Below are 27,894 nucleotides of genomic sequence, written 5' to 3'. Positions count from 1 at the left end.
GACTTTGAACAATGTTTGGCTGCACAGTCTGCACATCATTTGGTCAGTGAGTTTGATACTAATTGTATATATCAACTTTAGAGGGGTTTCAACAGTCACTAGAGACTAAATCACTGTGAAGTCACACTGTCAACAACATTCACTTCTGGGGAGACAACTGGCAACTGTGGATTCAGAAAACTTTTTTACTACTGTTGTCATTTTCCACTGTTACTGTAAGATTTAAAGATATCTAGTTAAGCACGGAAGCTAGGCATTGTACTGCTGTGGACGGGGGGGGGGGGGGGGAGGGGCATGGCAAAACGAACTGTAGCCACCTAAAAAAACATATTATCAGTTTAAATGTATGCTTTATTTGGAATATTTTCTCCGCTTTACCTTACACACTACAGATCCAGGCAGCGGTAGACCAGCAACTCCAGTATTCTGCAAAGTAAAATGAATGTTTTTGTCAATGGACGCTGGGATCTCTGAGATAATGGCTTAAGATAAGGGTTATCTGACATCAAGGTAAAGCGGTGAAAATGTGTCAAATAAAGTGTACACTTAAACCAATGTAGAATTATTTTGGTGGCCCATTTTCTAGGTGGCTAAAACTAACCAGTTGAGGCAACATTTGCTCAGTGCCATTTCATTTTATGGACGTGACACTGGGATTTTTTACCTGTAAGTCTTCGTAAACAAAGACTGATTCAGTCGATATGTATAAGAGAGTTTTCACCGCAGCATAAACCAAGCAACTGATGCACAAAGACAAACAGCTGTCTGAATTGCTGAGGCATGTGTCAGATTTAAAAATCAAATCTTGAGGCTACTTGGCAAATTTTATCAGCAAAGAGGGAGATAAACTGATGTTTTCTTAACGATACTGCAAACTACGCCAACAAGGACCAGTTGAAAAACACATTCTATGCTTCACCAGGTTTGTTTTGACTGCACGTCTGCTGTATTACCATGTAAGGCATTTGTGTGTTACTTCATCCACCCTATGTAAGTTATCCCGACCTGCATGCAAAGTATGGCCAAGCAACATAAAAGAACACAAGTTTCCTGGTTTGCATGGTCTATGAGCCGCAGCTTCAGGTAGGCGTGTTGTTTCCTGGATGATGACCTCATCACAACTGGCTGTAATTCAGATATCAGCAGCCACGCCCTCAGAAAAGGTAGTGACCCTTTCAAGGGCAAAGTGTATGTGTGCGTATTCAGTAAACAGAATTTGTTTGATGTTTCACAGGTATAAAATGCTGATTCATATCCGCACACACACCAATGAGAAGCCGCACCATTGTCCCACCTGTAACAAGAGCTTCTCACGACTGGAGAACCTGAAGATACACACCCGCTCACACACAGGTGAGTTCACAATAAATAAAATGCTACCTGGCAGCTTTACAGAATAAATGTGGTGATATTCATTATTCCATATCCCTTGAAAAGACCAAAACCTACAATAAATTAATCTTATTGAAGTGTGTATTCAGAGCCAAGTTGTCCAAGTCCACTAAAACAATTAAATGAGCCACACCGTTGCACTTTGAAACTGAAATTAATGTTTTCCCACATTCACCATGCTGCTGCTGAAACTACTCCACAGAGCAATAAACCTGTGGCTGTCCCTAACAAAACACTATTTACTCCTGTTTGAGTAACGCTTCTTAAAAAATGTAGTAGTCTAGTACTGTTTGAGAAAATTAAGCTATTACTATTTCACTTTTTATAAACTTGGTCCACTTGAGAGAGACAAAAAGAATGTTAAAAATCAAACTGCAGAACCTGATATATCCTCACATGTAGCTTCTCATGTGGGTCAGGCTCTAAGAACGCTGGATCCTACATTCCCCACAATGCCTTAGTCCTTTTTAAAACATTGGTTTTCTGAGTTTTCCGATGCTTGCATTACACCACGAAGCCTAAAAACAAGCTACACCATGGTCACACAGTGTCGCCACCAGGAGGCCGTACAGCCTTCACAAGTGGGGTAAATACTGACGTCGTAGAACAAAATGTGTAAGCTTGTGTTCACCAAAACTCATTCAAATAGCTCAGTGACTTTGAGACGAGGGAACCAGGAGTACTAAAATGTTAACATTTAACTGAAATGCAGGTTTTCTGACTCATTCCTGCATCTTGTCATTAGACCACCCTGTCTGATAAAGACATTTTTGACACCACCTGTTGTTCATGCAGGGTTTCTGTTTTAAATCACGATGACATCATCAGGGTTGTTTTCTCAGATTTTAAAAAGCATCCTCTAGAGCCACAGAAAACATGCTGCAAATGTTTCGCAGGCTGAGTTGTTTTCCTCTGGATCAGTAAACTGAGCCTAATGTGTAAAGTTGGCGGACTGCCCCTTTAAATGTAGTCCTCCATTAATACACATGCATTATTTATGAACAGCTCTCTCTTAATATCTTCCTGTCATTTAAAGCTCTTCAGATTGCCTTGTCATGAAAAGTTGCTCTACAAATAAACTTGTCTTGCTTTTTGTTGCTGACAAAGAGTTTAGTTTTTTTTGTTGTTACGTATAGTTTGACTGTAACATGAACCTGGATTCTTCCAACTCTTCTGTAGCCTGTGTGGATATTTTGTTTTGTGTTAATTCCCTCTGATGCTGCCAGGGTCAGTTTACAGTTTCCTCTCTTCACTCCTGCTTATCAGCTTTTTACACAACTCAGCACTTTTACTACAGTTGGTTTAAGTCCACTACAGAGTGACCTGTGATTGTAAAGCAGACGTTGTAGTGCTGTGGTGAGTTCATGTGTTGTAGGCATTATTGGACTCTACTTTGGTTCAGGGTATGGCAATGTTGGTTAGTTGGTCAGTCTTCTGTTGCTCCACGTCTAGACTGAAATATCTCAACAATTATTTAATGGATTGCCATGAAATTTGGTATAGCCAGTCATGGTGGCCAGATGATTGATCCCACGGCTTTTGATGATCCCCTGAACTTTACTCTAGCACCAACATCAGGTTGACAGTTTGGGTTTTTACCACAATTTCTCAGCAACTATTGGATGAATTGTCATGCAGTGTGGTTCAGACATTCAGGGTACCTAGAGGATGAATTGCTTTAACTTCGATCCTCTTACCTTTTAACCAGTCAGGTCAAAATTAAATTTTGTTTTTTATATCCACAACACTCATGATATTTTGGTCAGCCTTACCTGTACTTAGAGCATATTAGAATATTAGCGTGCCGACAAGCTAAATGAAGATGGTGAACTTGGTAAATATTATGCCAACTATACATCAGCATATTAGCATTTTCATTGTCTGCGTTAGTATTTAACTCCAGCACAAGAACGTTGTCATGAAAATGGCGAGGGTGTTGTCAGACCTAGAGTTGTCTTGCTTTGTTCTGAATTAGGGCTGCCACGATTAGTCGACTAATCGATGACTAATCGACTATCAAAATAATCAGTGACTATTTTAGTAGTTGACTAATCGGTTTGAGTCATTTTTCATAGAAAAGTACCCAAAAATACTCTTATTGCAACTTCTTACGTTCAAATATTGGCCGCTTTACACACTCTCCCATGATGGTGAACTAAAACCCTGTGGTGTGAGTATGAAACAAGACATTAGATGTCATAATTTGGGGGTTTGGGAGAGACAGACTGAGATTTTTCAACGTTTTAACACATTTTTCGATAAATGATTAGTCGACTAATCGAAGAAATAATCGACAGATTAGTCGACAATGAAAATAATCGTTAGTGGCAGCCCTAGTCTGAATCAGGGACAAATTTTGTTCCAAAGTTGCATGATTGCTTAGAGTTGGTTCGTGTTCTCACTGCAGCATTTACACACGGACCAGATAAAATGCCTTGCGCAAGAAAGCTGCTCTTGATTGGTCAGAATTTCCATGCGGGAAAAATCCAGGAAGTAAACAAAACGTTGAAGAAGAGTACACTTGCAAGATTAATGTGACACTTTCTAATGTCACAATGGAGGGACAACTACGCAGGTTGATTTTAGCGCTGCTCATCGTCAACTATATTGCTGTCATTGATTCATCGATTGCTGTGTTCACACCTGCCAAAACAAACCGCACTTAGGGGGCAAACGAACTTGAGTTCAACTGGAGCGAACGCATGAACACAGTTAAAAGCAAGTAAATTTCTGGCCTGATGGTGTAACAGTGGAAACTATGCCCTTGGCTGAGAAGATAGGATACAGTAAACATGACATTTCCAAAGGTGTGTGTCCTTGAAGGGGCATGTTGAACCACAGAGTTGAGGCTGTGTTTTTACTGTAAGACTGGATAACAAATCCAGACACTTTTGCCCGACCATGATATCATCTCTGTGTTTCCAAAACAAGCTCAAGCCAGGAGGCATATCTACTTTCTGCATAATGTTTTTGAGTCTGGTTTCTTCTTTAAACTGCAGAGAGAAATCAAATATGTTGAAACAAGAGGTAACAGGAAACTAAATACTGAGACTGGAATAAACATGTATAATCATCGTCTTTACAAGTCCTTATGTCTGATATTCAGCCTTTAAAATGTACTTAAATACGAAAATACTCTGCCAGTGGGGTGAGAGACAGTTCACTTCCTTCTCGGTCTTGTCTCAGTATCTCAGAACAAGGTTAAACAGATCACTGAACTTGAACTGAAAACTGGTGGAAACATTAATTAATGATTCACCAGTTTTCAAAACAAATTAACTTCTTGCAAGGAAAATTCATATGTTGTCCTTTTGGCTGATTTTAAGTGATTAGGTCATCTTAAAGGGGAACTATGCCCATTTTCAGAGGTCATACATTTCATTCCTATGGTGTAAGATAGTCCAAAAATATTAGTGAACATGAACAACTCTCTCAAATCCAAAAGCTAGGATGCTGAAACTCAAACTTGTGATGTCAGAGGGTGTCAAGTCTGGAACTGCTCCGTAAACGATGAATAGGGAAAGATGTTTTAGATGACACTGAGAGCACCCAGGGGAATGTTAAGAGAATATGGGTACATTTTCTGTTTCAGAACTGAAAGTGCTGCTAAGTTCAGATCAATGGAGTATTAAACGACTTCATCAAATGATAAAATTAAGAGTAGCCAAATAAACAGCTGCTAAAGACTGTAACCCTGTGGCATCGTCCATGCTCCGCACTCACTTCAACACACCTGCCTTTAATGAAAGGTTCCAGAGATGCCAGGTCAGGTGATTAAAAAAATAATAGGAAACTAGGACTTGCTAGAAATGGCTCTAATAAAGGAACTAAGCAAATCAATACACTGCAACCACCTCTACAATGAAATGAGATTTCACCTGTTTTAAATAGTCAAATTTGCAGCAAAGTTGTGGTGATTGGACAAAAATGCAAGCACGCACAGAATTCACAGGGATTGGCTGAATTTGTGTTAACTGTCACGATCACAGCATTGTTGGAGGGACTGCCTAGACCATGGACATGACATACTGTAGTTCTTAATTCAGGTCGTGTTCTCCTTTAATATGCAGATTAGTTGAAACAACAAGAAAAAGAGAACTGTAAATGACACAAATAACAAACTAAACACCCATTGTCATAAATTTCAACACATTGTCAACCAGTGTCTGAAATTATGTCCTAAAGGCAGTAAAGATGTCCAGTTGAAGCTGCTGTGGAACTTGTCTAAAGCATATCAGCTGGTGTTGTGTGATGCTGCTGGAATTAAGCTACTGACTTTAAAATGTGGATCTAAAAACATGGTGTTAAAACAGCAGAGACATCAGAGCTTTTTACGTCATCAGGTTCCTCCAAACTGAGCAATCATTGACATCTTAGCAAACATTGCGCCTTCACTTGTTTCATGGAGTGTTTGTCTACCAGTGGCCATCTGCTGCCTACAAAAATGTATGCTAACAGGAGATAATCCTTGAACACGTCACCTCAGTCACCTCTTCATATGTAGTATATGTGCGTCTGTACTTCAGCAAGACAGTTTGGCAGGATGTACAAGCCTTGATGGAATTCAGAGCTCCTGGTGATAAGCAAGTCCACTACACCCATGTATACATACAACTTGTGTAAATACACACTTCACTCTGCGGGCTACCTCTCTAGTGAAAGGAAACCTTGTGAAATGCAATCATGATGACCTGTCTCACATATCAGAGTAGGTTTGGCTCTGTAGCTTCCTTTGTTAGTTCCTTGTTGTTAACAATGTGTTAAATCCTTCTTCTGTTACCTGTTACTCCTGTCTGCGTGTGACAGGAACTGTCGTGAGGCACACAGACAATGATACATAGGCTATTTGAAAGCCCAGTCGCTATGGAAATTTCCCATTTTTTTCCTAGCTAAAAATCTATAAAATAAAGCAACTCACTGTGCCCCTGCTTTAGCGGTATTCTCTTCTATTTGTACATAACTAAATAAATAATTAGAGACCATCTTCCAGCCATGATAAAGGGAGTCGTCTGTGACGCAGGGGTAGAGCAGGTTGTACTCTTAATGTAAGATCAGCAGTTTGATCCCTGGCTCTTCCAGTCCACATGTCGGAAGTATCCCCGGGCAAGATACTGAACCCCAAATGCTTCATTTAAACCAACAGGATACATCTTCTAACTCCATTTTAAAGGTTTACACTGAAAAATGAAAGACGACAAGTCAGCCAGAGCCATTTTATTCAGATGAAAATAAAAGGTCTTGCTGCAGAGCTACAGGTGTTGTCAACAGTGTCAATAGAATTCATTTGAAGTAACAGAACATCATAAATTTACACACATAACACGTAGTAGTGCAGAATTTCAAAACTGAATATTCCTTTCCAGGAATAAAACCTATTTAAACAAGTCCTTTCTGGCTTTGTTTGCATTTATACTGTCATCAGATTATTTATTTTTATTTATCTTCCCTGTCTGACTTCCAATTCTGTTGTCCTCCCTTTTTCCCCCTCTAGGAGAAAAACCCTACATCTGCCCCTATGAAGGCTGCAGCAAACGCTACTCCAACTCTAGCGACCGCTTCAAACACACCCGCACCCACTACGTTGACAAGCCATACTACTGCAAGATGGCAGGCTGCCTGAAGCGCTACACAGATCCCAGCTCGTTACGTAAGCACATCAAAGCCCATGGGCACTTTGTTGCCCAGGAGCACGGTGCTCCGAGCAGGCTGGGGGCGGGGCTAGGCCTCGCCGGGCACCAGAGTGCAGCTGAGCAGCCCTCCGTAGGCGGGGCCCACATCCTCATCCCTGGGGCTGCTGCAGCTCTTCTTGGAGGCCTGGGGACCTCTTTGCCTCTCTCTGCTTTCTGCCACGCCAGAGCCCTGGGCCACCACAGGGCACCTCTCTTCTCCATGGGCGGAGGGAGCGGCATGGGGCCGCTCAGCCTCTCAGACTCTCCTCTGCTACACTTTGGACTTTCAGCTGCATCAGTGTTGGGGCTGGGAGCACTTGGAGGTCTGGGACGGATGGCAGGGAAGGAGACAGAAGGCGAAGAGGAGGAGGAGGACGGAGAGGAGGGGGAGGTGCTGAACCTGTCTGCAGGAGTGGGGCACAGACGAAGTGACCCTTTGTCCTGGGTGGTTGTTCCCCCGAGGGCACTCCTCCTCAAACCAGCTGTTGTCAGCTAAGGTGTGCACTCAGCGATGCATAGAACCAGGGAGTGTGTGTTTTTCTGTGTCCATGGTTACACACATGTATGTCTGTCTGTGTCCATTCACAGGCATACGTGCATGTGTATGATGAGTGTGTGTGTGTGTGTGTGTGTGTGTGCATGTGAGGGATCAAGGGTCGCTGACACCTGCAGAGCCATAAAAAGCACTTCAGTCATTCCAGCCCTGAAACAACTAAAGACAGACTGATAGACTGAAGGACACAAGTCTGTGTTGAGTCTACAAAGCCTGCACAAGAACTTGTTGGGTTGTGTGTTGGGTTGCAAAAGTTTTACACTTTAAAGGGTCAGTTTGTCCAAATGACAAAAAGTAAATTTAAAAAAGTACCCTTAGTGATATCTGGCCATGCAGATCTATCTACATCTACTGACATTTTAAGGTATTTTTCTTAGATTTTAGTAAAAACAGCATTAAAAAGGACATTTGAAAGATTTAACACTAACTTTTCTTTTTACAAAGTTCTAATCCACAGGCGTATTTGCACGACTTTGCAATAAGATTTTTCAAATGTAATTTATAGCCACGCAAAGGATAGCATTGGAAATAGGTCATTTTATACAGACATTTATGGTCCCCAGAGGATGAATCCTACCAGCCAGTGTGATCCTTTGACCTTTCGTCTAACGCCATCATCAGGTCAACATTTTAATTTGGAACCCTGTCTCCTAGAAACTACGTTTCTATGTAACTAAACTGCTTTCTTAATTACATAGTGGCAACATGATTGCTGCCTAAAGTTTCTTTCAGGTAACAATACACTACATTCATGTATCAAGTAGACTATCAAGTAGGGAGATGTTTGAGTTACTTTGGGTTTGAATCTGGGTTCCTGTCTTACGTTTAGGTAACAAATGCGCTTTGGTTGCTGATACCTTCAGTATCAGTATTTTTGCAACATGGTAGACACATTTTAGCAACATTTTCCCGTGATGTTACCAGAAAACGTAATCTGCTTGGCATTAAATTTCCCTCAAAATGTATTTATCATTTTAAATTAGTTTCTAGGAGACAGGGCAATTTGTCCAATTCTTTGGCCACTTACCTGCAAAAATACGACATCCACATCAAAATTCTTTGCATTTATTGCTTATAACAACATGTAAGCATGCCAACATGCCAAATTAAGATTAAAATTAAAATGGCTAACATCTTATTTGCTTAGCATTAGCTTGTCTTGTTGCAATGCTATGAGCCTTACATATCAAACTCCTGACTGTATAGCAGATGTTTTTGAGGTGGATATCTCTAAACCACATCTGTCTGCATGGCTTGATATCACATAAGTGAGAAATATGTTTGAATCAGGTGAACTGACCCTTTAATATTCATTGATTCACCCAGTGACTGTATAAAAAGATGGACAACATGCCTCCACTTCCTCCAGACTGTAAAAAAATGATGTCAAAATATCCTGAACATGGCCACTGCCATCTTGCTCTGATGACGTCATTTGGTGCTACAGCCAACACACAAGCTGTCTCCATGGTATCGACCAATGGCAAGCAGCACCACTGATTGTTAGCACACCAATTGGCACACACAGCCGTCAAATAACAGATTAAAACCAAACTTATCAGAAAAGCGATAAGAACTACCTAAATTGACAGAAACCATCTTTGGGAAAAATATATTTGATGTTCACTTTGATCTTTTAGTTTGGCCCATGTCCCATCCCCTAACATGGAGGGGGTGGGGTTTATGACTTATACTGTACAGCAGCTGGCCACCAGGGGGCGATTGAGATGTTCTGGCTTCACTTTTTGGGAGCTGTCATATCATCCATCTTTATATACAGTCTATGGATTCACCCATCACCTTCCATTCGTCTACACTTTGACTTCATGGTCAAAAAACATGTTACAGTGGACAATCACCTGTATTATATTTACTGATCCAGGTCATGAAAGAGCAGATGCACTAACCATTTTGTAGTTTTCACGTTCGACAACCCCCACTGACTGCTGCCATAGACCCATTTTTACTCATAAATAAATATGGGCAGAAGCAGGATTGCGGGGAGCAACAAGAAGAACATTTATGATTACGCGTTGTAGACTTCAACATTGTTACAGCCATTGTATTTTTTCCTTCAGGCAAAATGAAGAGTTTGTGCAATTAAGGGGTTACATTTCAAAATAAGATATCGATCAGTTAAAAAAATCGACACTAAATCCCATAAAATTACAGCTGATGTTGAAAACATGTTTTTGTGATAATTTTTAATACAACTGTTTACAAAATATTTATGCTTGAGAAGATGTTACAGACTTTACACAGTAGTCTGGTTACGAAATTAACTCAAGGTGATCGGGTGTCTTACTCAGTCATGTCATTTAAAGAAGGTTTCTGTGGATTTGATAGTATCTGGTGGTAATTACTTGTCATGTGCAACTTGCTTCATTTTCAAGCCCACACAAACAAAATAATTAATAGGGTTCATGATACGATATTATATTGATTCTGTGGACGATGATACAATATTTGCTGATATCACAAAATCTGCCACGACATGATTTCGATTTGATTCAGTTCAGGGGGCTGCGATCGATATAAGACAATATATCGAGACGAGACAAAGGAGGTGTGCTTGGACAGAAATGGTGACAGATGCTCCATAGGAATACCTCTTTAAAGTGATGATATGCATCAAAGGTTTCACTTTGCATCGATAATATTGGATCGTTAATCATCGAATTGATATAACGATCTGAACAATGTATGGTTATACCTCTAATAATTAGCCCCCTTGAGTAAAGCTCACACAGTAATCCCACTGATTGTAAAGTGACCTGAGTTTGTCTGTCAGCTGCTCTGTGGTTTGTTTGAACCCGCGGAGACCTTGACGTTCATGACACTACCATGTGTGACGAAAGACGATAATCTACACAAAGCTATCTGTTCGACCATGTGATTTTCCAAGTCGCAAGAAGAAAGACGTAAACTGTGTTGACGCAACTGAATGTAGGTTTGAGTTAAACTCCTTCGCTTGCAGTTTATTTTAGCTCATTCTTTGCTCTAATAATCATTCCAAGACAACGATCTAGCCTGGATCTGCCCTGCCTTTACGACAAGACCAACTGAGGTAAACATTCAAGCGGGAATAAAGTAGACAAAGGTGTGTATTACACAATAATGAATACACATTTGCTTGACTAAAAAGGTACACAGGAGTAAACCAAACAGTGGTTTAAAGAGCTGCCTCGAATATTTTTGAAGGGGAAATGTTTGACAATGGCCACGTGTGGCCAGTATCTGTGTCGATTTATCTCTTATCCTTGTTTGCACATTGATTGATCCTAATCAGTATTTCAATGGTGTCCAAGTGCCTTGTGTTTCATCCGAAATATACCACACAATATATGAAAAATATTTACACAAATGTAAAGTGTATAAATGTACTTTTCATTGCATTTTAGAAAACTGAAGTTTAATAATATGACAACAGATGTGATTTGTACATCAGGACCACTGCAACACTTTCCAAGGATGTCACCAGTGTTGTTGACTGTGACAATGACTCAATGTCAATAAACACAAATTAAAAAAAATCTCTCTGCGTGTTGTGTTTAGATGTCTGTCCTGTGATGTGTTGTGTCTGTGTATCTAAATAATTGTGTGTAAAAGTTAAATCCACTCAGATTTAATTGCAAAGGTGGTAAAAACAAGCAAAAATAAAAATACAACCAAAATAAATTCTCAGTAGGTTAGAGTTGACCATCCATCCATCCATCCATCCATCCATCCATCCATCCGTCCATCCATCCATCCATCCATCCATAGGGACAGTGGGACATGCCCAGAGCAACACATGAAATGCAGCCATAGCATCCCATAGCATCACTTATGATCCACTAGACAAGTGTGGCGGTGTATTTTTCTGCAGAGACTCGGCCCTCTGCCTGTATGTTATTATTTTCTTTTTGTTTAACTGTGGCTGGGTCCTTAGCCCCCAGCCAATAACACTGCATAGGTGAGGCTGGGACTTGATAAAAGTTAGCAACCAGGTGCCACACCATAAGCAGCAGGCATCCAAGCGGAAGCTACGAAAATCTCAAACACCGCTCCAAAAAACAAACAAATATAGGGAGGCAAAATGCCAAGCAGAAAAGGCTTGTTCAAAAAAGAGTAAATATGGGCTGACTTTCAATTTGGCTGGCAATACTGATTACAAACAGTAACCAACACATTCTGCATTGTGTTTCTTTAAAGGCATTAGAAAATTTGTTCTAATATAAATGGACATGAATACAGCACATTAAAGATACAGCTTACTACTTATTGTATGCCAAAAATAACAATCACTGCCAGTATGATGTTATAATTCTGAAACCACACACTCACACAAAATCAGAGCTGCTTATCACAGGGCCTGTATTTATCCAATTAATGGGGCGGATGATTTAGCTATCTGCCTGCTGTAATTATATGTGTGATGTTTGAAGAGCTGTCCAAATGTGGATAGATTAAGTCATGAGAGTGCGTCTTTTGTTGGGTAATTGTTGGCCTTTCCCCAAAGTAAACATAAATTAAGCACATATTCAAGTGCTTTACCGTTTTAAAGTCACTGTGATATCCTTTTACTTCTGTCACTTGCAAAGTGGGGTTTAGAGCTGTAGAGCTTGACCTGCAGTTTATGCAGTGGTACATCAGGTACACTATTAACATTCTTGTTACAGTGTAAATGTAGACTGTGGAGTATTTTGTAAACAAAAAAAATTATATTAACATTCACTGTTCCTTCCCTGTGTGTATCTCTGAGGTCTATCAAATGTGTTGAATGCATGTCTTTCTTCCTATTTGAAAAGCCAGTTTTTCATTGTCCAGCACATTGATGTCTGCTAGCTGTGTATCGGGTTGCCGACTTGCATGTTTGTGTGCGTGTGCGTTCTCGTATGCATACATGAGATACAAATGAAAGGGGGACCTGCGCTTAAGAAAACTCCACGTTGCTGTGGCTCACCACCTGAGTTTGCTGACCTTTGTTTTTTCTAGCCGACTGAACATTGACATGCAAAATTGTGGAACTACATGAAAAAATAAAACGTTAGACTGTTCACTGCAGGGAGTTGCAAGCTATGAATCTGTGAATCTTTTCAACTTATATTCAGTTAAATACAGCGCAAAGACAAGATTTTTAATGTTCAAACTGATTAACTTTTTTTGTTTTTTTTAAGTATACACTCGCTCTGAATTTGCTGTCTGCAACAGATTTCTAAAAAGTTGGGCAGGAGCAACAAAAGACTGAGAAAGTTGTTACAATTTGTCACTGCATCTACAAATGCAAGTTAAGTTAAGTAAAACCAATATAACAACAACATCCAGAAATGCCAATGATTTCTCTGAGCCTGAGCTCATCTGAGATGGACTGACACAAAGTGGAAAAGTGTGCCGTGGTCTGATGAGACCACATTTAAAATTATTTTTGGAAATCCTGGACGTTGTGTTCTTCAGGTTGAACAGGAAAAGGACCATCCAGATTGTCACTAACTCAAAGTTCAAACCCATCATCTGTGACGGTATGAGGAGTGTTAGGCCCATAGCATGATAGATAGATAGATAGATAGATAGATAGGTCGGTCAGTCAGTCGGTCGATGGACAGATAGATAAATAGATAGGTCTGTCAGTCGGTCAGTCGGTCGGTCGATGGATAGATAGATAGATAGATAGATAGATAGATAGATAGATAGATAGATAGAGAGGTCAGTTGGTCGGTCGATGGGTAGATAGACCGACCTATCTATCTATCTATCTATCTATCTATCTATCCATCAACCCATCGACCCATCTACCTATCGACTGATCTACCTATCTATCTATCTATCTATCTATCTATCTATCTATCTATCTACTCATGGACTGACCGACCGGCTGACCGACCGAACTACCTACCTACCTACCTACCTACCTATCGACCCATTGACCCATCAACCAATCTACCTATTAACCGATCTACCTATCTACCGACCTATCTACCTATCTATTGATGGACTTGGGGCTCATCCTACTCTCCAATGTGCTATGTGTGAGCTCAGTCCTGCGTGTTCTTTAATGAAGCAATAAGAGAAGATATTCGGTCTCAGTTAATGTAGTTTATTAAGCAGTAAAGGAATAAAATTACAGAGCTCTGGGTCTCAACTTCACGTCCCTGACGAACAACAAAGGTGTGTCAGTTCACGAAGTCTGACCTCCTGTCCTTTCCCTGACCCAGTATATTTGAGCGTAACAGAGTGTCATTGTGCACGCAAGGTGTTGTCCTCGTCTCATTGGCAGTTCCACTTCCTCCTTCACCACACCACGCCCCTGCCTCGTGTTAATCTGACTCCTTCCCGCTGACAGTGGGGGCGTGGTTCCTGTTTTGAAAGACAAGAGAACAACACAACTCCCTACACGTGCTGTACCTTACTATCTGTACATCACTTTCTATTCTTTTTACCATATATGAAACTAATTATCTAAGCATTGCAGTATGTGCTCCTCAGACTTCATGTCTCTTCCTCTCCTGTACTTCTCCACTTCTGCAAAGCAAACACATTCAGATCAGCTGAAATCATCTCAGTATTCTCATTGTTCACACATCTAAAACTTATATAGTGAAACACAACTGATAGTAAAACACATAAAATCATTCTATTCCCAACACTATCTATCTATCTATCGACCCATCGACAGATCTACCTATCGACCAATCTACCTACCTACCTATCTATCTATCTATCTATCTATCTATCTATCTATCTATCGACCAATCTACCTATCTATCCATCGATCTATCTATCTATCTATCTATCTATCTATCTATCTAGTGCATGTACTTTAAAAATTGCCTGATCTTCTTTATCTTGTACTTATATATTTATCACTGTTGGAGGGAACAAGACAGATAGTTAAGACCAAGGCTACAGTTACTATTTAAATAAGTAAACAGAGTACCAGGTACTTTTCCAATGCATTGTAGGTCTCTAACAAAAAGGAGGACTAAAAAGACAGCTACAGCCCGTTCTCACAGGTAAGTGTTATAAGGGGGACAACTGTATGATGTAATAATAGCACAGAGACTCACAAGAGCTGCTGCTGTATCATCTTACAGACTGAGGAATATGTAGACAGTCATTTCTATGAGCAAGTAGAAATCTAGACAAACAACTGACAAACGAGACAAACAGGAATATATAGGTACCTGTCACCTGTAGAAATATTTCCCTATATGAGGTGTTTAAGTCAGGGAGGCAAATTTGTACAAGTTACTGTACATATTAAAGTAGTCTGTGTTGACAGAGTGAGCTGTAGAGGTGCAGGACGGGGGGTTTGTTACCTTTGTACAGAGCTAGGCTAGCTGTTTTTTTCCTGTTTCTAGTCTTTATGCTAAGCAAAGCTAACCGACTTTATATTCACCATACAGACATGAGAGTGGTATCCACCATCTTGTATTACTGAGAGGAAAGGGGTCATCCACAGTGGGGGAAACATGATTTATATACTGAAAATAAACATGCAAGAATATGCTGATGCCGTCATGCTGACTTCTCTAAAACGCAGCATGGATCCTTTATTATCTGCTTCCTCTAATATCATTAATGATTGATAAAAGAAAATGTGAGGTTTGGGTGGTTGGTTGGTGGTGGTGGTGGCGTGTAACAGTAAGTGTGCATGCAAATATAAATTTGACTTTTCCTTCTCTCACAAGAAGACATTCAGTGTAGCTTCAGGGTGCCTGCTTGTTCTCAGTATGAACCAGGATGTGAGCCCATTACTTATACTTTAATCATTTACATTCTGTATGTTGCAATAACTGTAAGACAAAAGGCCTCAGATAACATTATTGATCTAACAGGTGAGAGCACACACATCAGTAGTGCAGCTACGCATACACATTATTTTTATTGGACTGAACTAATAAAGGCATACATCTATACATCAGTGCCCTATGGTCAAATTCCATTGGCAATAAATAAATAAATGGCCTGCCATAAAGATTTTGCAACATCAGACGTTCAAGTCAATGCACAGGGCGACAGAGAGCTTAACTTACAGGCAAAATGAGTCTGTAGTACTGTTGTGTGATCACCCACACTCACAGAAAATACCAGAAAGACCATGCAATAAATTTTCACATAACAGTTCAGATGTAGTAATGGAAGGATGAGCTGGTTTCAATTTGGGGGAAATTACAAACCAGGATTTTCTTTTTTTCCCCTGACCCTCTGTCACGATAATAGTCTCTCTGTGTCTGCGTGTGTGTGGGGGTGTGTCTGTGCGCGTAAAACCAGGTGAACACTTGAAAAGCCACCCTGCATAAGACAAAGTATATGAAGCCGCAGGAGGTGCGAGGCTGTGACACCATCTCCCTCCTTCCCTCCCATCCCCACGCCCCTTTCTCTCCTCCCTGCCCCTCTGACTCATTCTCAAGACAAAAACCATCGCTGTGTTATAACTGATTCCCGCAGGCTGTAGCGGAGTTAATAATGCGTGGAAGTTATGGTTTGTCAGTATCAGCCCGTCACACCTGAATGAGCACATTCATGGCTGAAGCCAAGTACACAACATAGGGAAGAGTTAAGGGAATAAGGGAGGCAGAGTGGCGGCAGTCATGGGGGATCAAGAGTCAGGCTCAGGTGGGAGCTGGCTGAAAAGGTAAGGACTTTAAATCATTTGATTAATTGAATTAAACCAGACATTTAGAGTCTGACTATCAGCGTGTGAGTGTTCTCCACATCTTTGGCTTTAAATGAACGTGACGTGCAGATTATTGATGTTTTTTCTTGCGCATGGACTTCGACATATTGTTAGATATTGTTATCATTATCCCACAGCTATCCATTGGCATAATACACTTGATGGCGATGAAGTTAAATGCGCACCTTTGCGGTTGTATATCAGCGGATCGAGTAAACTGACCAAAGCAACGAATATTTTAAATTCCACGTAGAATTAAAGGACAGATGACGTGAGGCATACAAACTATTTTTGAAGCATTAGCAGCAACTTTGAAACTATTTTTTTCGCTCATAACAACTAAGGAAATGATCTATCCAACACGGTTCATGCGTATTTACGCGCACGGAGGCGCACACCGGGCAGGCTAACTGTTCGCCTTTGAGCTGAGGATAGTAAGCGATCAAATATCCTGATCAAATACGGAGCATGGACTGGTAGCTGGAGAGGTGCCAGTTCACTTCCTTGAGCAAGGCACCGATTCCCCCCCAACCGCGCACTCTGACATCTCTTCACTTAGTGCACGTATAGGTCCTGTTTGAGAGAAAAAAAAATTGAATTTCCCCACACAACTATGCCATTGTCACTGCCATAACAGACCTTTTTACCGTTGGTGAGCATAACACATTCTTAACAGTGACAGAATCCACAGTTAACATCAAGTCACCCGGTCCGTTACAAGATACTGATGTTGCACCTGAGTGTTGATTGTCAGTTCTGGTATGTGTGGTCTGCTGGGAACAGTGTTGGTTGAAAAGTCTGACAGCAGAATGAAGGAAGCACCTGTGGTATCTCCCCTTCACACACAGCCTGCAGGTGGAGCAGCCTGTCACTGCTGAATAGAGGGGGCATCCCATCCTGTTAACTGTCTTCCTGTCAGCTGTTCAAATGCTACTGCCCCAGCAGACCACTCTGTAAAAGATTGCCGATGTCACCACAGAGTCAAAAATGGTCCTAGGAGTGTGCCTGCCTTCCAAAACACCTGAGTCTCCTCAACAGATAGAGTCTCCTCTGTCCTCTCTGAAGGCCCAGACACAACAAACTGACATCAAAGACATAGAGGAGGCAAAGGCCAACTGTTGCATTGCCTCATTTTGCCTGTGTTGTGGCTAAAAAGTTGCACTTAAACACACCGCAAAGACTTCAGCTAACAGCCAACTAGCATGTACGTTCTGCTCCTATGTGAGAAGAAATGTCTCCGTAGCATCAGGAGGCAGCAGACAGTATTTGTCATTTAAAAAAAGAAGCAGAAAGACCGACAGGATGGATTCAAGACACCACTTAAAGATGTTAAAAGAACAAAGGATATTTACCGTGCGCTGGTGAAAAATAACTCAGTTACAAACGGTTTCTGCTAAAGACTTCAGTGGCTAAAAATGTTATCGTACCCAATATATCAACTTTGTTTTTAACTTTAGCTGTTCATTTGCTTTCCTCACTTCTGTTTCTCTTCCCATGCACTGAGATGAACTGTGAATCAGAGTGATTTCATTCACTGTCGGGCTTTGTCAGCTCCAACATTGATTTAATATGCTGAATCAGCTAACATAGGCCGACAAGGGCTGACTGCTGCCAACGGTGTGGAACCCAACACCAAAACTAGGGCTACAGACGCTGGCCTGTCACTGAACAATGACCAACAATCGGCTTGATGTGTCAGCGCCCTTATTCAGTGGATTTGTATTCTCTGCCTAGTCCTGTTTCAGGTGAACACTTCACACCTATTGTAATATTATAATTATCTATATTTTCTTTATATATTTTGGCATTAATTTATTTCAGCATTGATTTGTTACTGTGCTACTTTCTTTTATGATAATGAGGGAGGCTGTCATGCAACTATAGGCCTAGGTCATGGTGTCTCTTAGCTCTCATTGGCTGATCAATGTCAGGGTTAAAAGTTCAGAGTCAACCCATCTAACTGTTCTGCTGCAGGTTACTGTGACTCACAGAGAGATTAAAAGGGAGGGACACCAGGTTCCCGATAGTGTTAAATGTGGGAATTTATGTTTGGAGAAAACTGCTTGGAACTGTTTATGTAACTGCTACAAAAATGATACTGTTAGTTGTTCCTCAATCTAGATTGGTGTTGAGTTGGAGCTATCGGCCATAGAGATGTCTGCCTTCTCTTGATCATAATGGAACTAGAGGGCACCGGGCTTGTGGTGTATAAAGTGCCAAAAAAATACATTTGAAAAAATCACCTGCAATGTGTCTTTCCAAAAATCTTGGCCTAATTATTCTAGATAATCCACAGACCTTTTTGTGTGTAGTTTCATATAGGAATGATTTACTTTCTACCGTACTAAACCTACCAACCAAATTATAGCAAAGAAGGAAGTTTGCATCTGCTGCTACCTCATCTAGCACCTTTGAGCTAGCTAATGTTACGGCTCAGCTGAGGAGGACGCCATTAATGTTTAGGCCTACATGTCATGGTGTCACAAACAGTAGCCGTTTGTCCATGAGCAGACGCATGCTGACATTTGATGACAGCCCCCTATATTAAACGCAAGTACAAAATTCACCTCTCATAGACAAAACAGTTGTCTTTTTCTAGACATGTTTTCCCACCAAATTCAACCAGCTAACGTCACAAGCATTAGCCTATGATATTTTGCCTTGCATAAATTAGCCATAGTGGCTAGTGATGTTTTCCTCTACTGATATAAAGCTAGGGAAAACAACATTTAAAAAAAAAAAATAACGTTATAAAATTTGCCTCCATTATAACTTACATGGTTCACTGACAAACATACAAGACACATTTTCCCACATATTGGGCCTACAACATGCTAACGTTTTTTAGTAATCCTATGACATTTCGTGTTGCTTATATTCGCCTCTACTCTACTCATATGAAACCTGGATAAATCACACACAAGACTTAAAATGCTATTTTGTGGGGGCTTTATTATCTTCACAGGTCATTGTTTGTTTTCTGTGAAATAATAAAAGCTTTGTTTGTACAGAGGGAAGTGGTTTTCAGTTCACAAAAATGTACAGGATGTCTGGGTTGCTGAAATGTGTGGTTACAATTATAGGGAGGTGCACATCAGACTACAGTGTAGGGTATGTGTCTACACAGAGCTTGTAACCATTGGTATGGCATTGGTTCATTGCAGAAGTATAAATCCCACTGTAGTCACTATAAGTGGATGTTACAAGATTGCCTATTTTGAAGGTAAACAAATGAAATACTTTGTCAATGAACATTTTGCTGAGCATTATGTGTCCCTTAAAAATGTATTTGCTGTTTCATATTAAACACATTTTCCAGGAGACAGGGCTGCTGCATGGCCAATAAGAGCCAATTCATAGTTTATGGGTGTCCACCAGGCTCTGTTTTGGTCTACGTGATGTAAATGTTGTCATCCAACCATGTCTGGAAGGGTCTGCAGACCAAATCAGGTGCGCTGAATGTGCATGCTCCAATATTTTATTCCAAACTCTGGCCAAGACCAAAACACTGCCATCATGCCATCTTCAGTTGCCTATCCATGATGAAGTTATTTTTAAGTTAGATAATCAACAGAAATTCACCTCAGATCCAGCAGTGTCTTCTTAGTTTCACTTTCACCAGATGTTGGCAATAATATGGTTAAGATCACCTCCCAGCCCTCCCATGTACTGACAGGGACCCTTAATTGTACTATGAATAGAACCATATTTGAGTTTGCATGACTGCAGTTGTCCCTGGACGTTCCATGTGTAAAGTTTTAAGTTCCCACCTTTTTTAACTTTGCCTGTCTTGTCTTTTTAGGCAACTTTGTGAGAGCATGTGTCGTCAGAAGACGCCTTTCTTTCACTCCTGGTTCCGGTTCCTGCTGCTGTTTTGCCTGATCTTCGTCTTGTGCTACTCTCAGTCCAGCAGCTCTCGATCATGGTGGGAGAACTTTCCACTCCATATGCACTACCAGAGGTTTCTCAATCGAACCAATCAAGTCAATCTACCTCCGGCTTATCGTGTCCATCCAAAACACAGAATTAAACCAACTGAAATCTATGAAACCACAGCAAGCACTACTGTACTATCTACTGTGCCTCCAACAGGTACTCAGTTCCATCACGCCTACCCACGCAACTACCACTTTAATATGGATAACCCAGATGTGTGCAAGACCAAGACCCCTTTCCTGGTCTTGATGGTTCCAGTGGCACCCAAAAACGTGGCAGCACGGGATGCCATCCGGCAGACATGGGGCAAAGAGAGCCTGGTGCAGGGCGAGGTGGTGCTTACTCTGTTCATGCTGGGCCTCTCAGGAGGAGCTGATGTGGAGCAGGTGCAGGAGAAGCTCAAACAGGAGAATCTACAGCACCACGACTTGATCCAGAGCAACTTCATGGACACTTACCTCAATCTGACCACCAAAACCATGGTGATCATGGACTGGCTGGCCACACGCTGCCCTACAGCAGCATACGCCATGAAGATTGACTCTGACATGTTCCTTAATATTGACAATTTAGTAATGATGCTGCAGAAGCCAGGCATCCCCAAGCTTAACTACCTGACTGGGATGCTTATGTGGAATAGGCCAGTTGTCCGTTCAAAAAACTCTAAGTGGTACGTCCCCGAGGAGATGTACCCAGAACCTCAATATCCAACCTACACTCTGGGCATGGGATACATCTTCTCCAACGATCTTCCTGAAAAATTTGTGGAGGCCTCAAAATCTGTGAAACCATTTAACATAGAGGACGCTTACATTGGAATGTGCATGAAACAGCTAGGTCTTGCACCCACATCACCGCCAAATCCCTCCCAGTTCAAGGCCTATAACACAAGATATAATCGCTGCGAATTCTCCAAGGTCATCACCTACATTCTTGGGTCTTCACAAGAGCTGTTGAAATACTGGACAGATTTGAAGAAGCCTGAACCACCATGTTAGGACAAAGACTATTCCTGATGCACTGATAAAATCACCTGGGTTGAAGGGATTGGGTGCCAAGGAATGGGCGGGTTCATTTATTTATAGATTTTTATTGTACTGTTGTGAGAAATTGGAACACCACTGTGGAAAAGTTGCAAAGGTTTATGAACTGCACTACAGACACTGGACTGGTGTGTATTTAAAACTATTTTGTTGGCTTGCCAACAATAAAATATGTGAAGGTAAAGTTTATTTTACAACACCACTAGCTGCTGATCACTAAAGGTGTTGTAGAGCGATGTTTTGATAAGCAGGTCATGTATAGTTTGTATACCATTTGTACCTGTATATTTACAAAAGCAGACACACATGCCTCAAGCACGGCACATTTGTGCAAACAGCAGGGATTAGTAAAATCACTTGGATCTAATGGAACAAACGCAGCTTTTCCAAAAAAAACGTCTATGCAACTATTAAGAGGTACGAAAAGCTGTCAGAATGTTTCCTATACATTCAGGCGAATTTGGGAAAGGATTTTGAACTCAGTTGTGAACACTCCTCAGGGTATTTTTTTTAAGTGACAAATCAAGCAAACCATTCACCACTGTCAGAAAGGTGTACAAGTTATTTCATTGTTTACATTGCAGATTTATATAAGTTTTAGAAGAAGCCAAACTACTAAAAAATAATAATAATTTGTGCAATATGTCACAAAATCCTTTAGTAAAGACGCTGCACTTTTTACTACATTGTCGTTGAGTTTTTATTCTTTTTTCTCCCCAGAATTAAGTCCTCTCTTGTATTCTGGTGGGTATAAGAAGGGGTTGTGAGAGGTTTCATGAACTTGAATGGTAATATTATTATGCAGCAGGTCCTGATAAAGCCTGGTAAGACCATCCTGATGACGTCAGCTCAACATTCTGTTTCGCTCTCTGTATCAGTCTGGACTCGGTGCTGCCCAAACCTTTTTCCAGAAATTTAAATCCAATCAGGGCAACACATTCTCACTCCAAACTCATACAAACATATCGATATATGGTCATGGATATTCCATGTTGACATATGATGTGCAAGGTAACCTGTGCCTCATAAGACTACTCCAGTTAATTTGGCACTTTTTCACTCATTAAATTATGCTACTTTGACAGACATAGTTAGAAACCTTAGGTCCACTACCTGCTGCCTTGACACTCTGCCTACAAGCTTTTTTAAAGATGTTTTAACTGCATAGCATCAGATATACTACAGATAGTCAACTGTTCTCTTCAGTCAGGCCTTTTTCCAATGGCCCTGAAGACTGCAGTCATTAAACCTCTCTTAAAAAAAGCCTAATCTGGATGCCTCAGTAATAAATAACTACAGGCCTCACATCAAACCTACCATTTTTAGGAAAGATCATTGAAAAGGTTGTTTTTCAGCAACTTAACACCTTCTTGGAGCAGAACAATTCCTTTGATGCCTTTCAGTCTGGATTTCGAGCACATCACAGCACTGAGACTGCACTTGTAAAAGTTTTAAATGACATTCATCTGAGCAGTGATGCATCAAAGATTTAGGTTCTGGTATTACTGGACCTCAGTGCTGCATTCGACACAGTTGACCATAACATACTGCTCGACAGACTAGAAAAGTTTGTGGGACTTTCTGGCACTGTGCTAAATTGGTTTAAATCTTATTTACAAGACAGAGATTTCTTTGTGTCACTTGGCAATTATGAATCTGTGCGAACAAAAATTACATGTGGAGTTCCTCAAGGGTCCATTCTTGGGCCTCTTCTGTTCAACATCTATATGCTCCCTCTTGCTCAGATTATGGAATATCATAACATCTCCTACCATACTTATGCAGATGACACACAACTTGACAGAACAGTGTCACCAGATGACTACAGTCCCCTACATCTGCTAAATAAGTGCATAGACGAAATCAATAAGTGGATGTGCCAGAATTTTCTACAACTAAACACAGAAAAAACTGAGATAGTTGTTTTTGGCCCCAAAGAACAAAGATCAATAGTCAGTGCTCACCTTGACGCCATGACACTAAAACCTACAAATCAAGCCAGAAGTCTTGGTGTAGTTCTGGACTCAGACCTAAATTTCAATAGTCACATTAAGACAATTACTAAATCAGCCTACTACCACCTTAAAAATATAGCAAGACTAAAAGAATTTCTGTCTAAACAAGATACAGAAAAACTTGTTCATGCTTTCATTTTCAGCAGGCTGGACTATTGTAACGGTGTCTTCACAGGCCTGAGTAAAAAATCAGGCAACTGCAGCTTGTCCAGAATGCTGCTGCCAGAGTCCTCACCATCAGAGTGGAGCACATTACACCAGTGCTTAAGTCACTGCACTGGCTTCCTGTGTGTCAAAGGATAGACTTTAAAATCTTGTTACTTGTCTATAAAGCACTAAATGGTCTCAGGTCTAAATACATCTCTGATATACTTGTACGTTATGAAGCACCCAGACCCCTCAGGTCATCTGGAACATCATCACCTTCCCTCTGGCACACATTTAATCAACTCACTATGTCAAACTCAAGTCATCACAAGCTTTGAAATATATTTAAGCTCTTGTCCTGCAATCGGTCCATTTTTCTACATTACACCGGTGACAAATGATGGTGAAACTAAACATCCTCTTTGCCCTGTGCCATGTGTACTTTTTCTGACTGAGTCATCACAAGGTGCAGCTTTCCTTAAGAATTCTCTGTTGACATACATGAAAGCACTTTTACTGCCCAGTGCAATTCAAGACAAGGGGAAAAGTACTCAGTATGATAAACATCCAATTACTCAACACCTACTTGGAACTTCTGTAGTGTGAGGGTAGATTTTAGGCAAGATAAGAGACACGAAATGAAGGCTAAAACAGAACAGGACAATCACTACATATGTGTTTTTCATGTGTGGGCTGGATGACTTACTGATAATAAATGCTATCTCACCAAAGATTAAGAACCTCTCCCCTCGGCAGTTATCTGATGCTTGCTCCACACTGAACTGAGTGCTCTCATATTGCAACCTCCCTTCAGCATGCTCTTATCCCACATTTGTTTTTCAAAACAGACTGAACTGCAGGTCAGACGTGTACAGTATGCTACGAGCCACGAAATGTTTCAAACCCAGGTCCGTTTTTATTGTAATCCCAGCCAAGTAATGTAGGTGTAGATGCTAATAAAGATACAAGATACAAAGGTGCTAGGCAACTGCTCGGGCTGGTCACGACCACTCTAGACCAGTGGTTCCCAACTGGTGAGTCTTGGTCCAAAAGTGGGTCGTGGATCCATTCTGAATGGACCACAAGTAACTCGAGAACGTGTCTACAGTAGTTCGTAAAAAATATACTTTATTTTTAAGTATGGTGAGTTTCCAACAGAGCTGAATTTTAAGTGTCATTTCCTGCTGTAGAATGAGTGACTAACGGACAGCAAGTGGGTTTCCATTAACCCTAGAAATGCGCAAAATCTAAATATCGCAATAAAAAACTGGTAATGGAAACACCTACATTTTGAAAAATCTCTTAATTATCGAGAAAAAGTTTTTACGCTCTCATGAGGTGGTTTTTCAGTTGTGTCGATATAGAAGTATATCGCAAAAGTGTAATGGAAACACTTTTTTTGCAAAGATACGTCACCAGACATTCAAGTCCTCTGTGAATTCCTTGTTCATGATCCTCTCCCAGAAATTCTTTTCCATGGTCGCTGCCACACACTTTGCCTTTGGAATACCACTTGCTCTCTTTGTCTTTGGTTGTAGACAACTGCAACAGCAGCAGTGGCAACCGAGATTGTTCCAGCTCGCAAGCGATTTGGAATATCCATCTTACCTCTGCAAACAAAGAGGAGTCTCGCGGGATGAGATTTTACGAGAATTACGGCTCATACGCAAAACACCTTTTAATGGAAACACCTGCAAGTCGCAATTGTACTTTGTCGAAACTTTAGAAATATCGCATTTATTTTGAGCAAAACTGTAAGAAGCGCGACTAGCTTCTTGTGAGAGACAGCAGTCTAGCTTGATGACACAACCAAACACAAGTATGACACTGACTGTATTAAATTGTGTGGACCTTGCACTGATGACTAAGGAGAAAACTGGACCTCGTGTCTGGAGCAGTTTGGAACCACCACTCTAGACAGTTCTGGTTCCGCAGAGGTACTGCAGTGTGTTTCAGAAGCTAATAAAAATACAGGCCTTGTCTATTTTTGACGGAGCTGCAGTGCATTTCACAGAGCAGGCTTCTGCTAAATGGCACTATTAGTGAAATATAGACATCATGTGATAACAAGGAAGGATATATCTTTAGTAACTAAAACACTGCCACAAATCTTCGATCCATGTGATCCATTTGATCATTTGATCCATACATAACTGGACTTGTAACAGTATTAACTCTGTTTGTAGGCTAACACAACACAACACAATTTTAACAAGACCAAAAAAAGAAGCTATTTAACCATTTTGCTTGCTTACTTACTTTGGATAGACGCACAAATGTCAAGGACAAATGACCAAATCAACAAAATCACGAAGGTGTGGAATCTTCCTTCCCAGCTGCCTTCAAATCAATATGGCAGCAAAGATAACAATACCAGTTGACTTATTCATCTTGTATCATGTCTAACTTTAGTGGATCATAACATACTGGGTATAGAATTAGTTTTTAGATGCTCCAGTTCAAAATAAGATAGAAATTTTCTGTAGATGTCAGTTTTAAGCCATGACAAAGGCTAAAATATGACCTGCAACAGCGAGTAAGGCTTGTTGTTTTTAGCTGAGCTGATTTCTGGAAAACTTTCTGCCCCTACCAACCATCTAAGAGGAGTGAGGAGTCTGCAGTCAATGACGATATAAAACAAGTTTTTCAACAATTCTGAATCACCACAACCATGAGAGAAACTTGAGCACACAGTCATAAGTGTGCACACAAAATATTAGGCTGATTGGTCCAGTAGTTTGTGAGATTAGCTGCAATTAGGCAGATACACACCCTCACTCCCACACGTGCACGCAAACATAGACATGCATGTTTACAAATGAGGTCATAAGGTACCAGCAGAGTGGTGTATGAAACCCACAAAACAGCCATTCTCAGAAATAGTCTCTTTGCTGACCTTTGTGGGATGAGAATAGGGTCAAATTTTAACTACAACTAGAATTCGTGTTTTTCTTAATTATGCTCATACAATTGACGCTCCCATATGTACAATAGAGGAGTTCTTGTTGCTGTAATGTTGTCATCTCTCCACGACTCTAAGGCTAATGTGGGGCTTCTGCAGGGTTATTTAGCCACACAAGTGGATATCTTGAGTGTGTTTAGCTACTGCTACTGTAGGAACGACATGGCGGACTTAGTGGAAGAATTCTATTAAGGAAAATGATTAAATATGAAAGTATGTGAATGTTATCATAAATAACAATAATAATAATAGCTGTATGAATGTATGATTTATCCATGGTCATTGTTTGGTGTTTTGAAAGGCCTTGGAGCTCTTCACTGTCTGCATGCAGGCATGTGACGAGGCTTCATGGAGTCTGAAGGCTAAGATATGTAAGATGAGGACTTTGTAGATATTCAGACTCACAGATTAAACAGATTAAACCTAGGGTTACACAACAATTGTTTTGACTCCTCCAAGATAGCGTGAGTACACATGCTTCTGTATGATGTGTGATATGCTATGTAAGGCTGAATCTTTTCTTGAGATACTTTTTTGCCTTTATTACAGTGCAGCTGGAGACTGACAGGAAAGTGGGGAACGAGAGAAGGGGAATGACACGCAGCACACGTCCACAAGTTGGAACTGAATCCAGGCCACTGCAAAGGATTCAGCCTACAGTATATGGGAAGCACACTCTACCAGGTGAGCTAGAGGTTGCCCCAATCATTGGTTTGTTACTTTATGTTTTATGGTATCTATTTATGCGTACATGCTACCAAGCTCTTAGTCATCAGATGCGTTGTATTAAAAATGTATTCAAGAGTGCAAGCTACTGTTCTGCATTTCGTGGATGTGCCTGCATTTTGTGATGTGGCCTGCATTTTATGTCATTAACAAACGTCAAAATCCAGTGCTAGGGCAGTGACTCGGAGCATCAGACACTGACGAAAAAAGCTGTTATGCATGATAGGCAGCTTGTGTCAGCGGTAGCAGGGGGAAATGCGATGGGACAAGAACAAAAGTTGAGGCGGCAAAACTCCAAGTAGGACGGACGGAAGGGAGGGAGGGGCGGTGGATGGGTCCAACAAACACCAATCTTCACCCAGGAGAGCAGTGTCCTGTAATATTATAAAGCCAAACCCTGCTCTTTTCTGCAAAACCCAACCATGAGCTTTTGTTGCCTAAACCCAACCACATGCCTTAGTTGTTGGAGGAAAAAAAAAACATCAATTTGCATTGACGCACATAACATGCAGAAATTGACAAAGCATCCAAGAACATCAACAACCAACACACCCAAGGCAAGGCAAGGCAATTTTATTTATGTAGCACCATTCATACACAAGGCAATTCAGTGTGCTTTACAAGAGAAATACATTAAAATAAATCATTAAAGGAACAATAGATCATTAAAAACAAAAGCTAAAAGCAAGGCAATAAATAGTTAAAAACAGTGCAGAAAATGCATTTAAAAAGCAAACACAAAGCAAAAGCAACAGCAGACAAATATAAAAACAATAGCTACAGATTATCCTA

At 40.7% G+C, this 27,894-nt stretch overlaps 2 protein-coding genes across 5 annotated transcripts in view; both read left to right on the top strand.

Annotated features, from left to right (window-relative positions):
• The window catches only part of LOC125885838 (zinc finger protein GLIS2-like), a 43,255-nt gene extending 35,558 nt beyond the window's left edge, over nucleotides 1–7,697 (top strand). The window contains exons 6-7 of the mRNA XM_049571637.1: nucleotides 1,235–1,353; nucleotides 6,884–7,697. Of these exons, the coding sequence (XP_049427594.1) occupies nucleotides 1,235–1,353; nucleotides 6,884–7,557 (793 nt within the window). The 3' untranslated portion in view covers nucleotides 7,558–7,697. The remainder of the gene's footprint in view (nucleotides 1–1,234; nucleotides 1,354–6,883) is intronic.
• Nucleotides 7,698–16,012: 8,315 nt separating this feature from the next.
• On the top strand, nucleotides 16,013–27,006 carry LOC125883008 (beta-1,3-galactosyltransferase 2-like). 4 transcript variants are annotated; one of them, XM_049567127.1, is made up of 4 exons: nucleotides 16,013–16,231; nucleotides 17,855–18,018; nucleotides 19,593–19,723; nucleotides 20,076–21,933. In XM_049567127.1, exon 4 carries the CDS (start codon nucleotides 20,092–20,094, stop codon nucleotides 21,205–21,207), a length of 1,116 nt encoding a protein of 371 aa, XP_049423084.1. In that variant the 5' UTR covers nucleotides 16,013–16,231; nucleotides 17,855–18,018; nucleotides 19,593–19,723; nucleotides 20,076–20,091; the 3' UTR covers nucleotides 21,208–21,933. The 4 variants fall into 4 exon arrangements, 3 of the variants coding, with proteins under 3 accessions (XP_049423084.1, XP_049423077.1, XP_049423068.1); XR_007448435.1 differs by lacking the exons at nucleotides 17,855–18,018; nucleotides 19,593–19,723 and adding an exon at nucleotides 26,926–27,006 and having other exon boundaries at nucleotides 20,076–21,380; XM_049567120.1 differs by having other exon boundaries at nucleotides 17,855–19,723.
• Nucleotides 27,007–27,894: the final 888 nt, after the last annotated feature.

The sequence above is a fragment of the Epinephelus fuscoguttatus genome, linkage group LG3 (assembly GCF_011397635.1).
Source record: "Epinephelus fuscoguttatus linkage group LG3, E.fuscoguttatus.final_Chr_v1".
NCBI classification, from domain to species: domain Eukaryota; kingdom Metazoa; phylum Chordata; class Actinopteri; order Perciformes; family Serranidae; genus Epinephelus; species Epinephelus fuscoguttatus.
The sequence above is the reverse complement of the archived record's forward strand: the minus strand, read 5'-3'. Positions and strand labels throughout refer to the sequence as shown.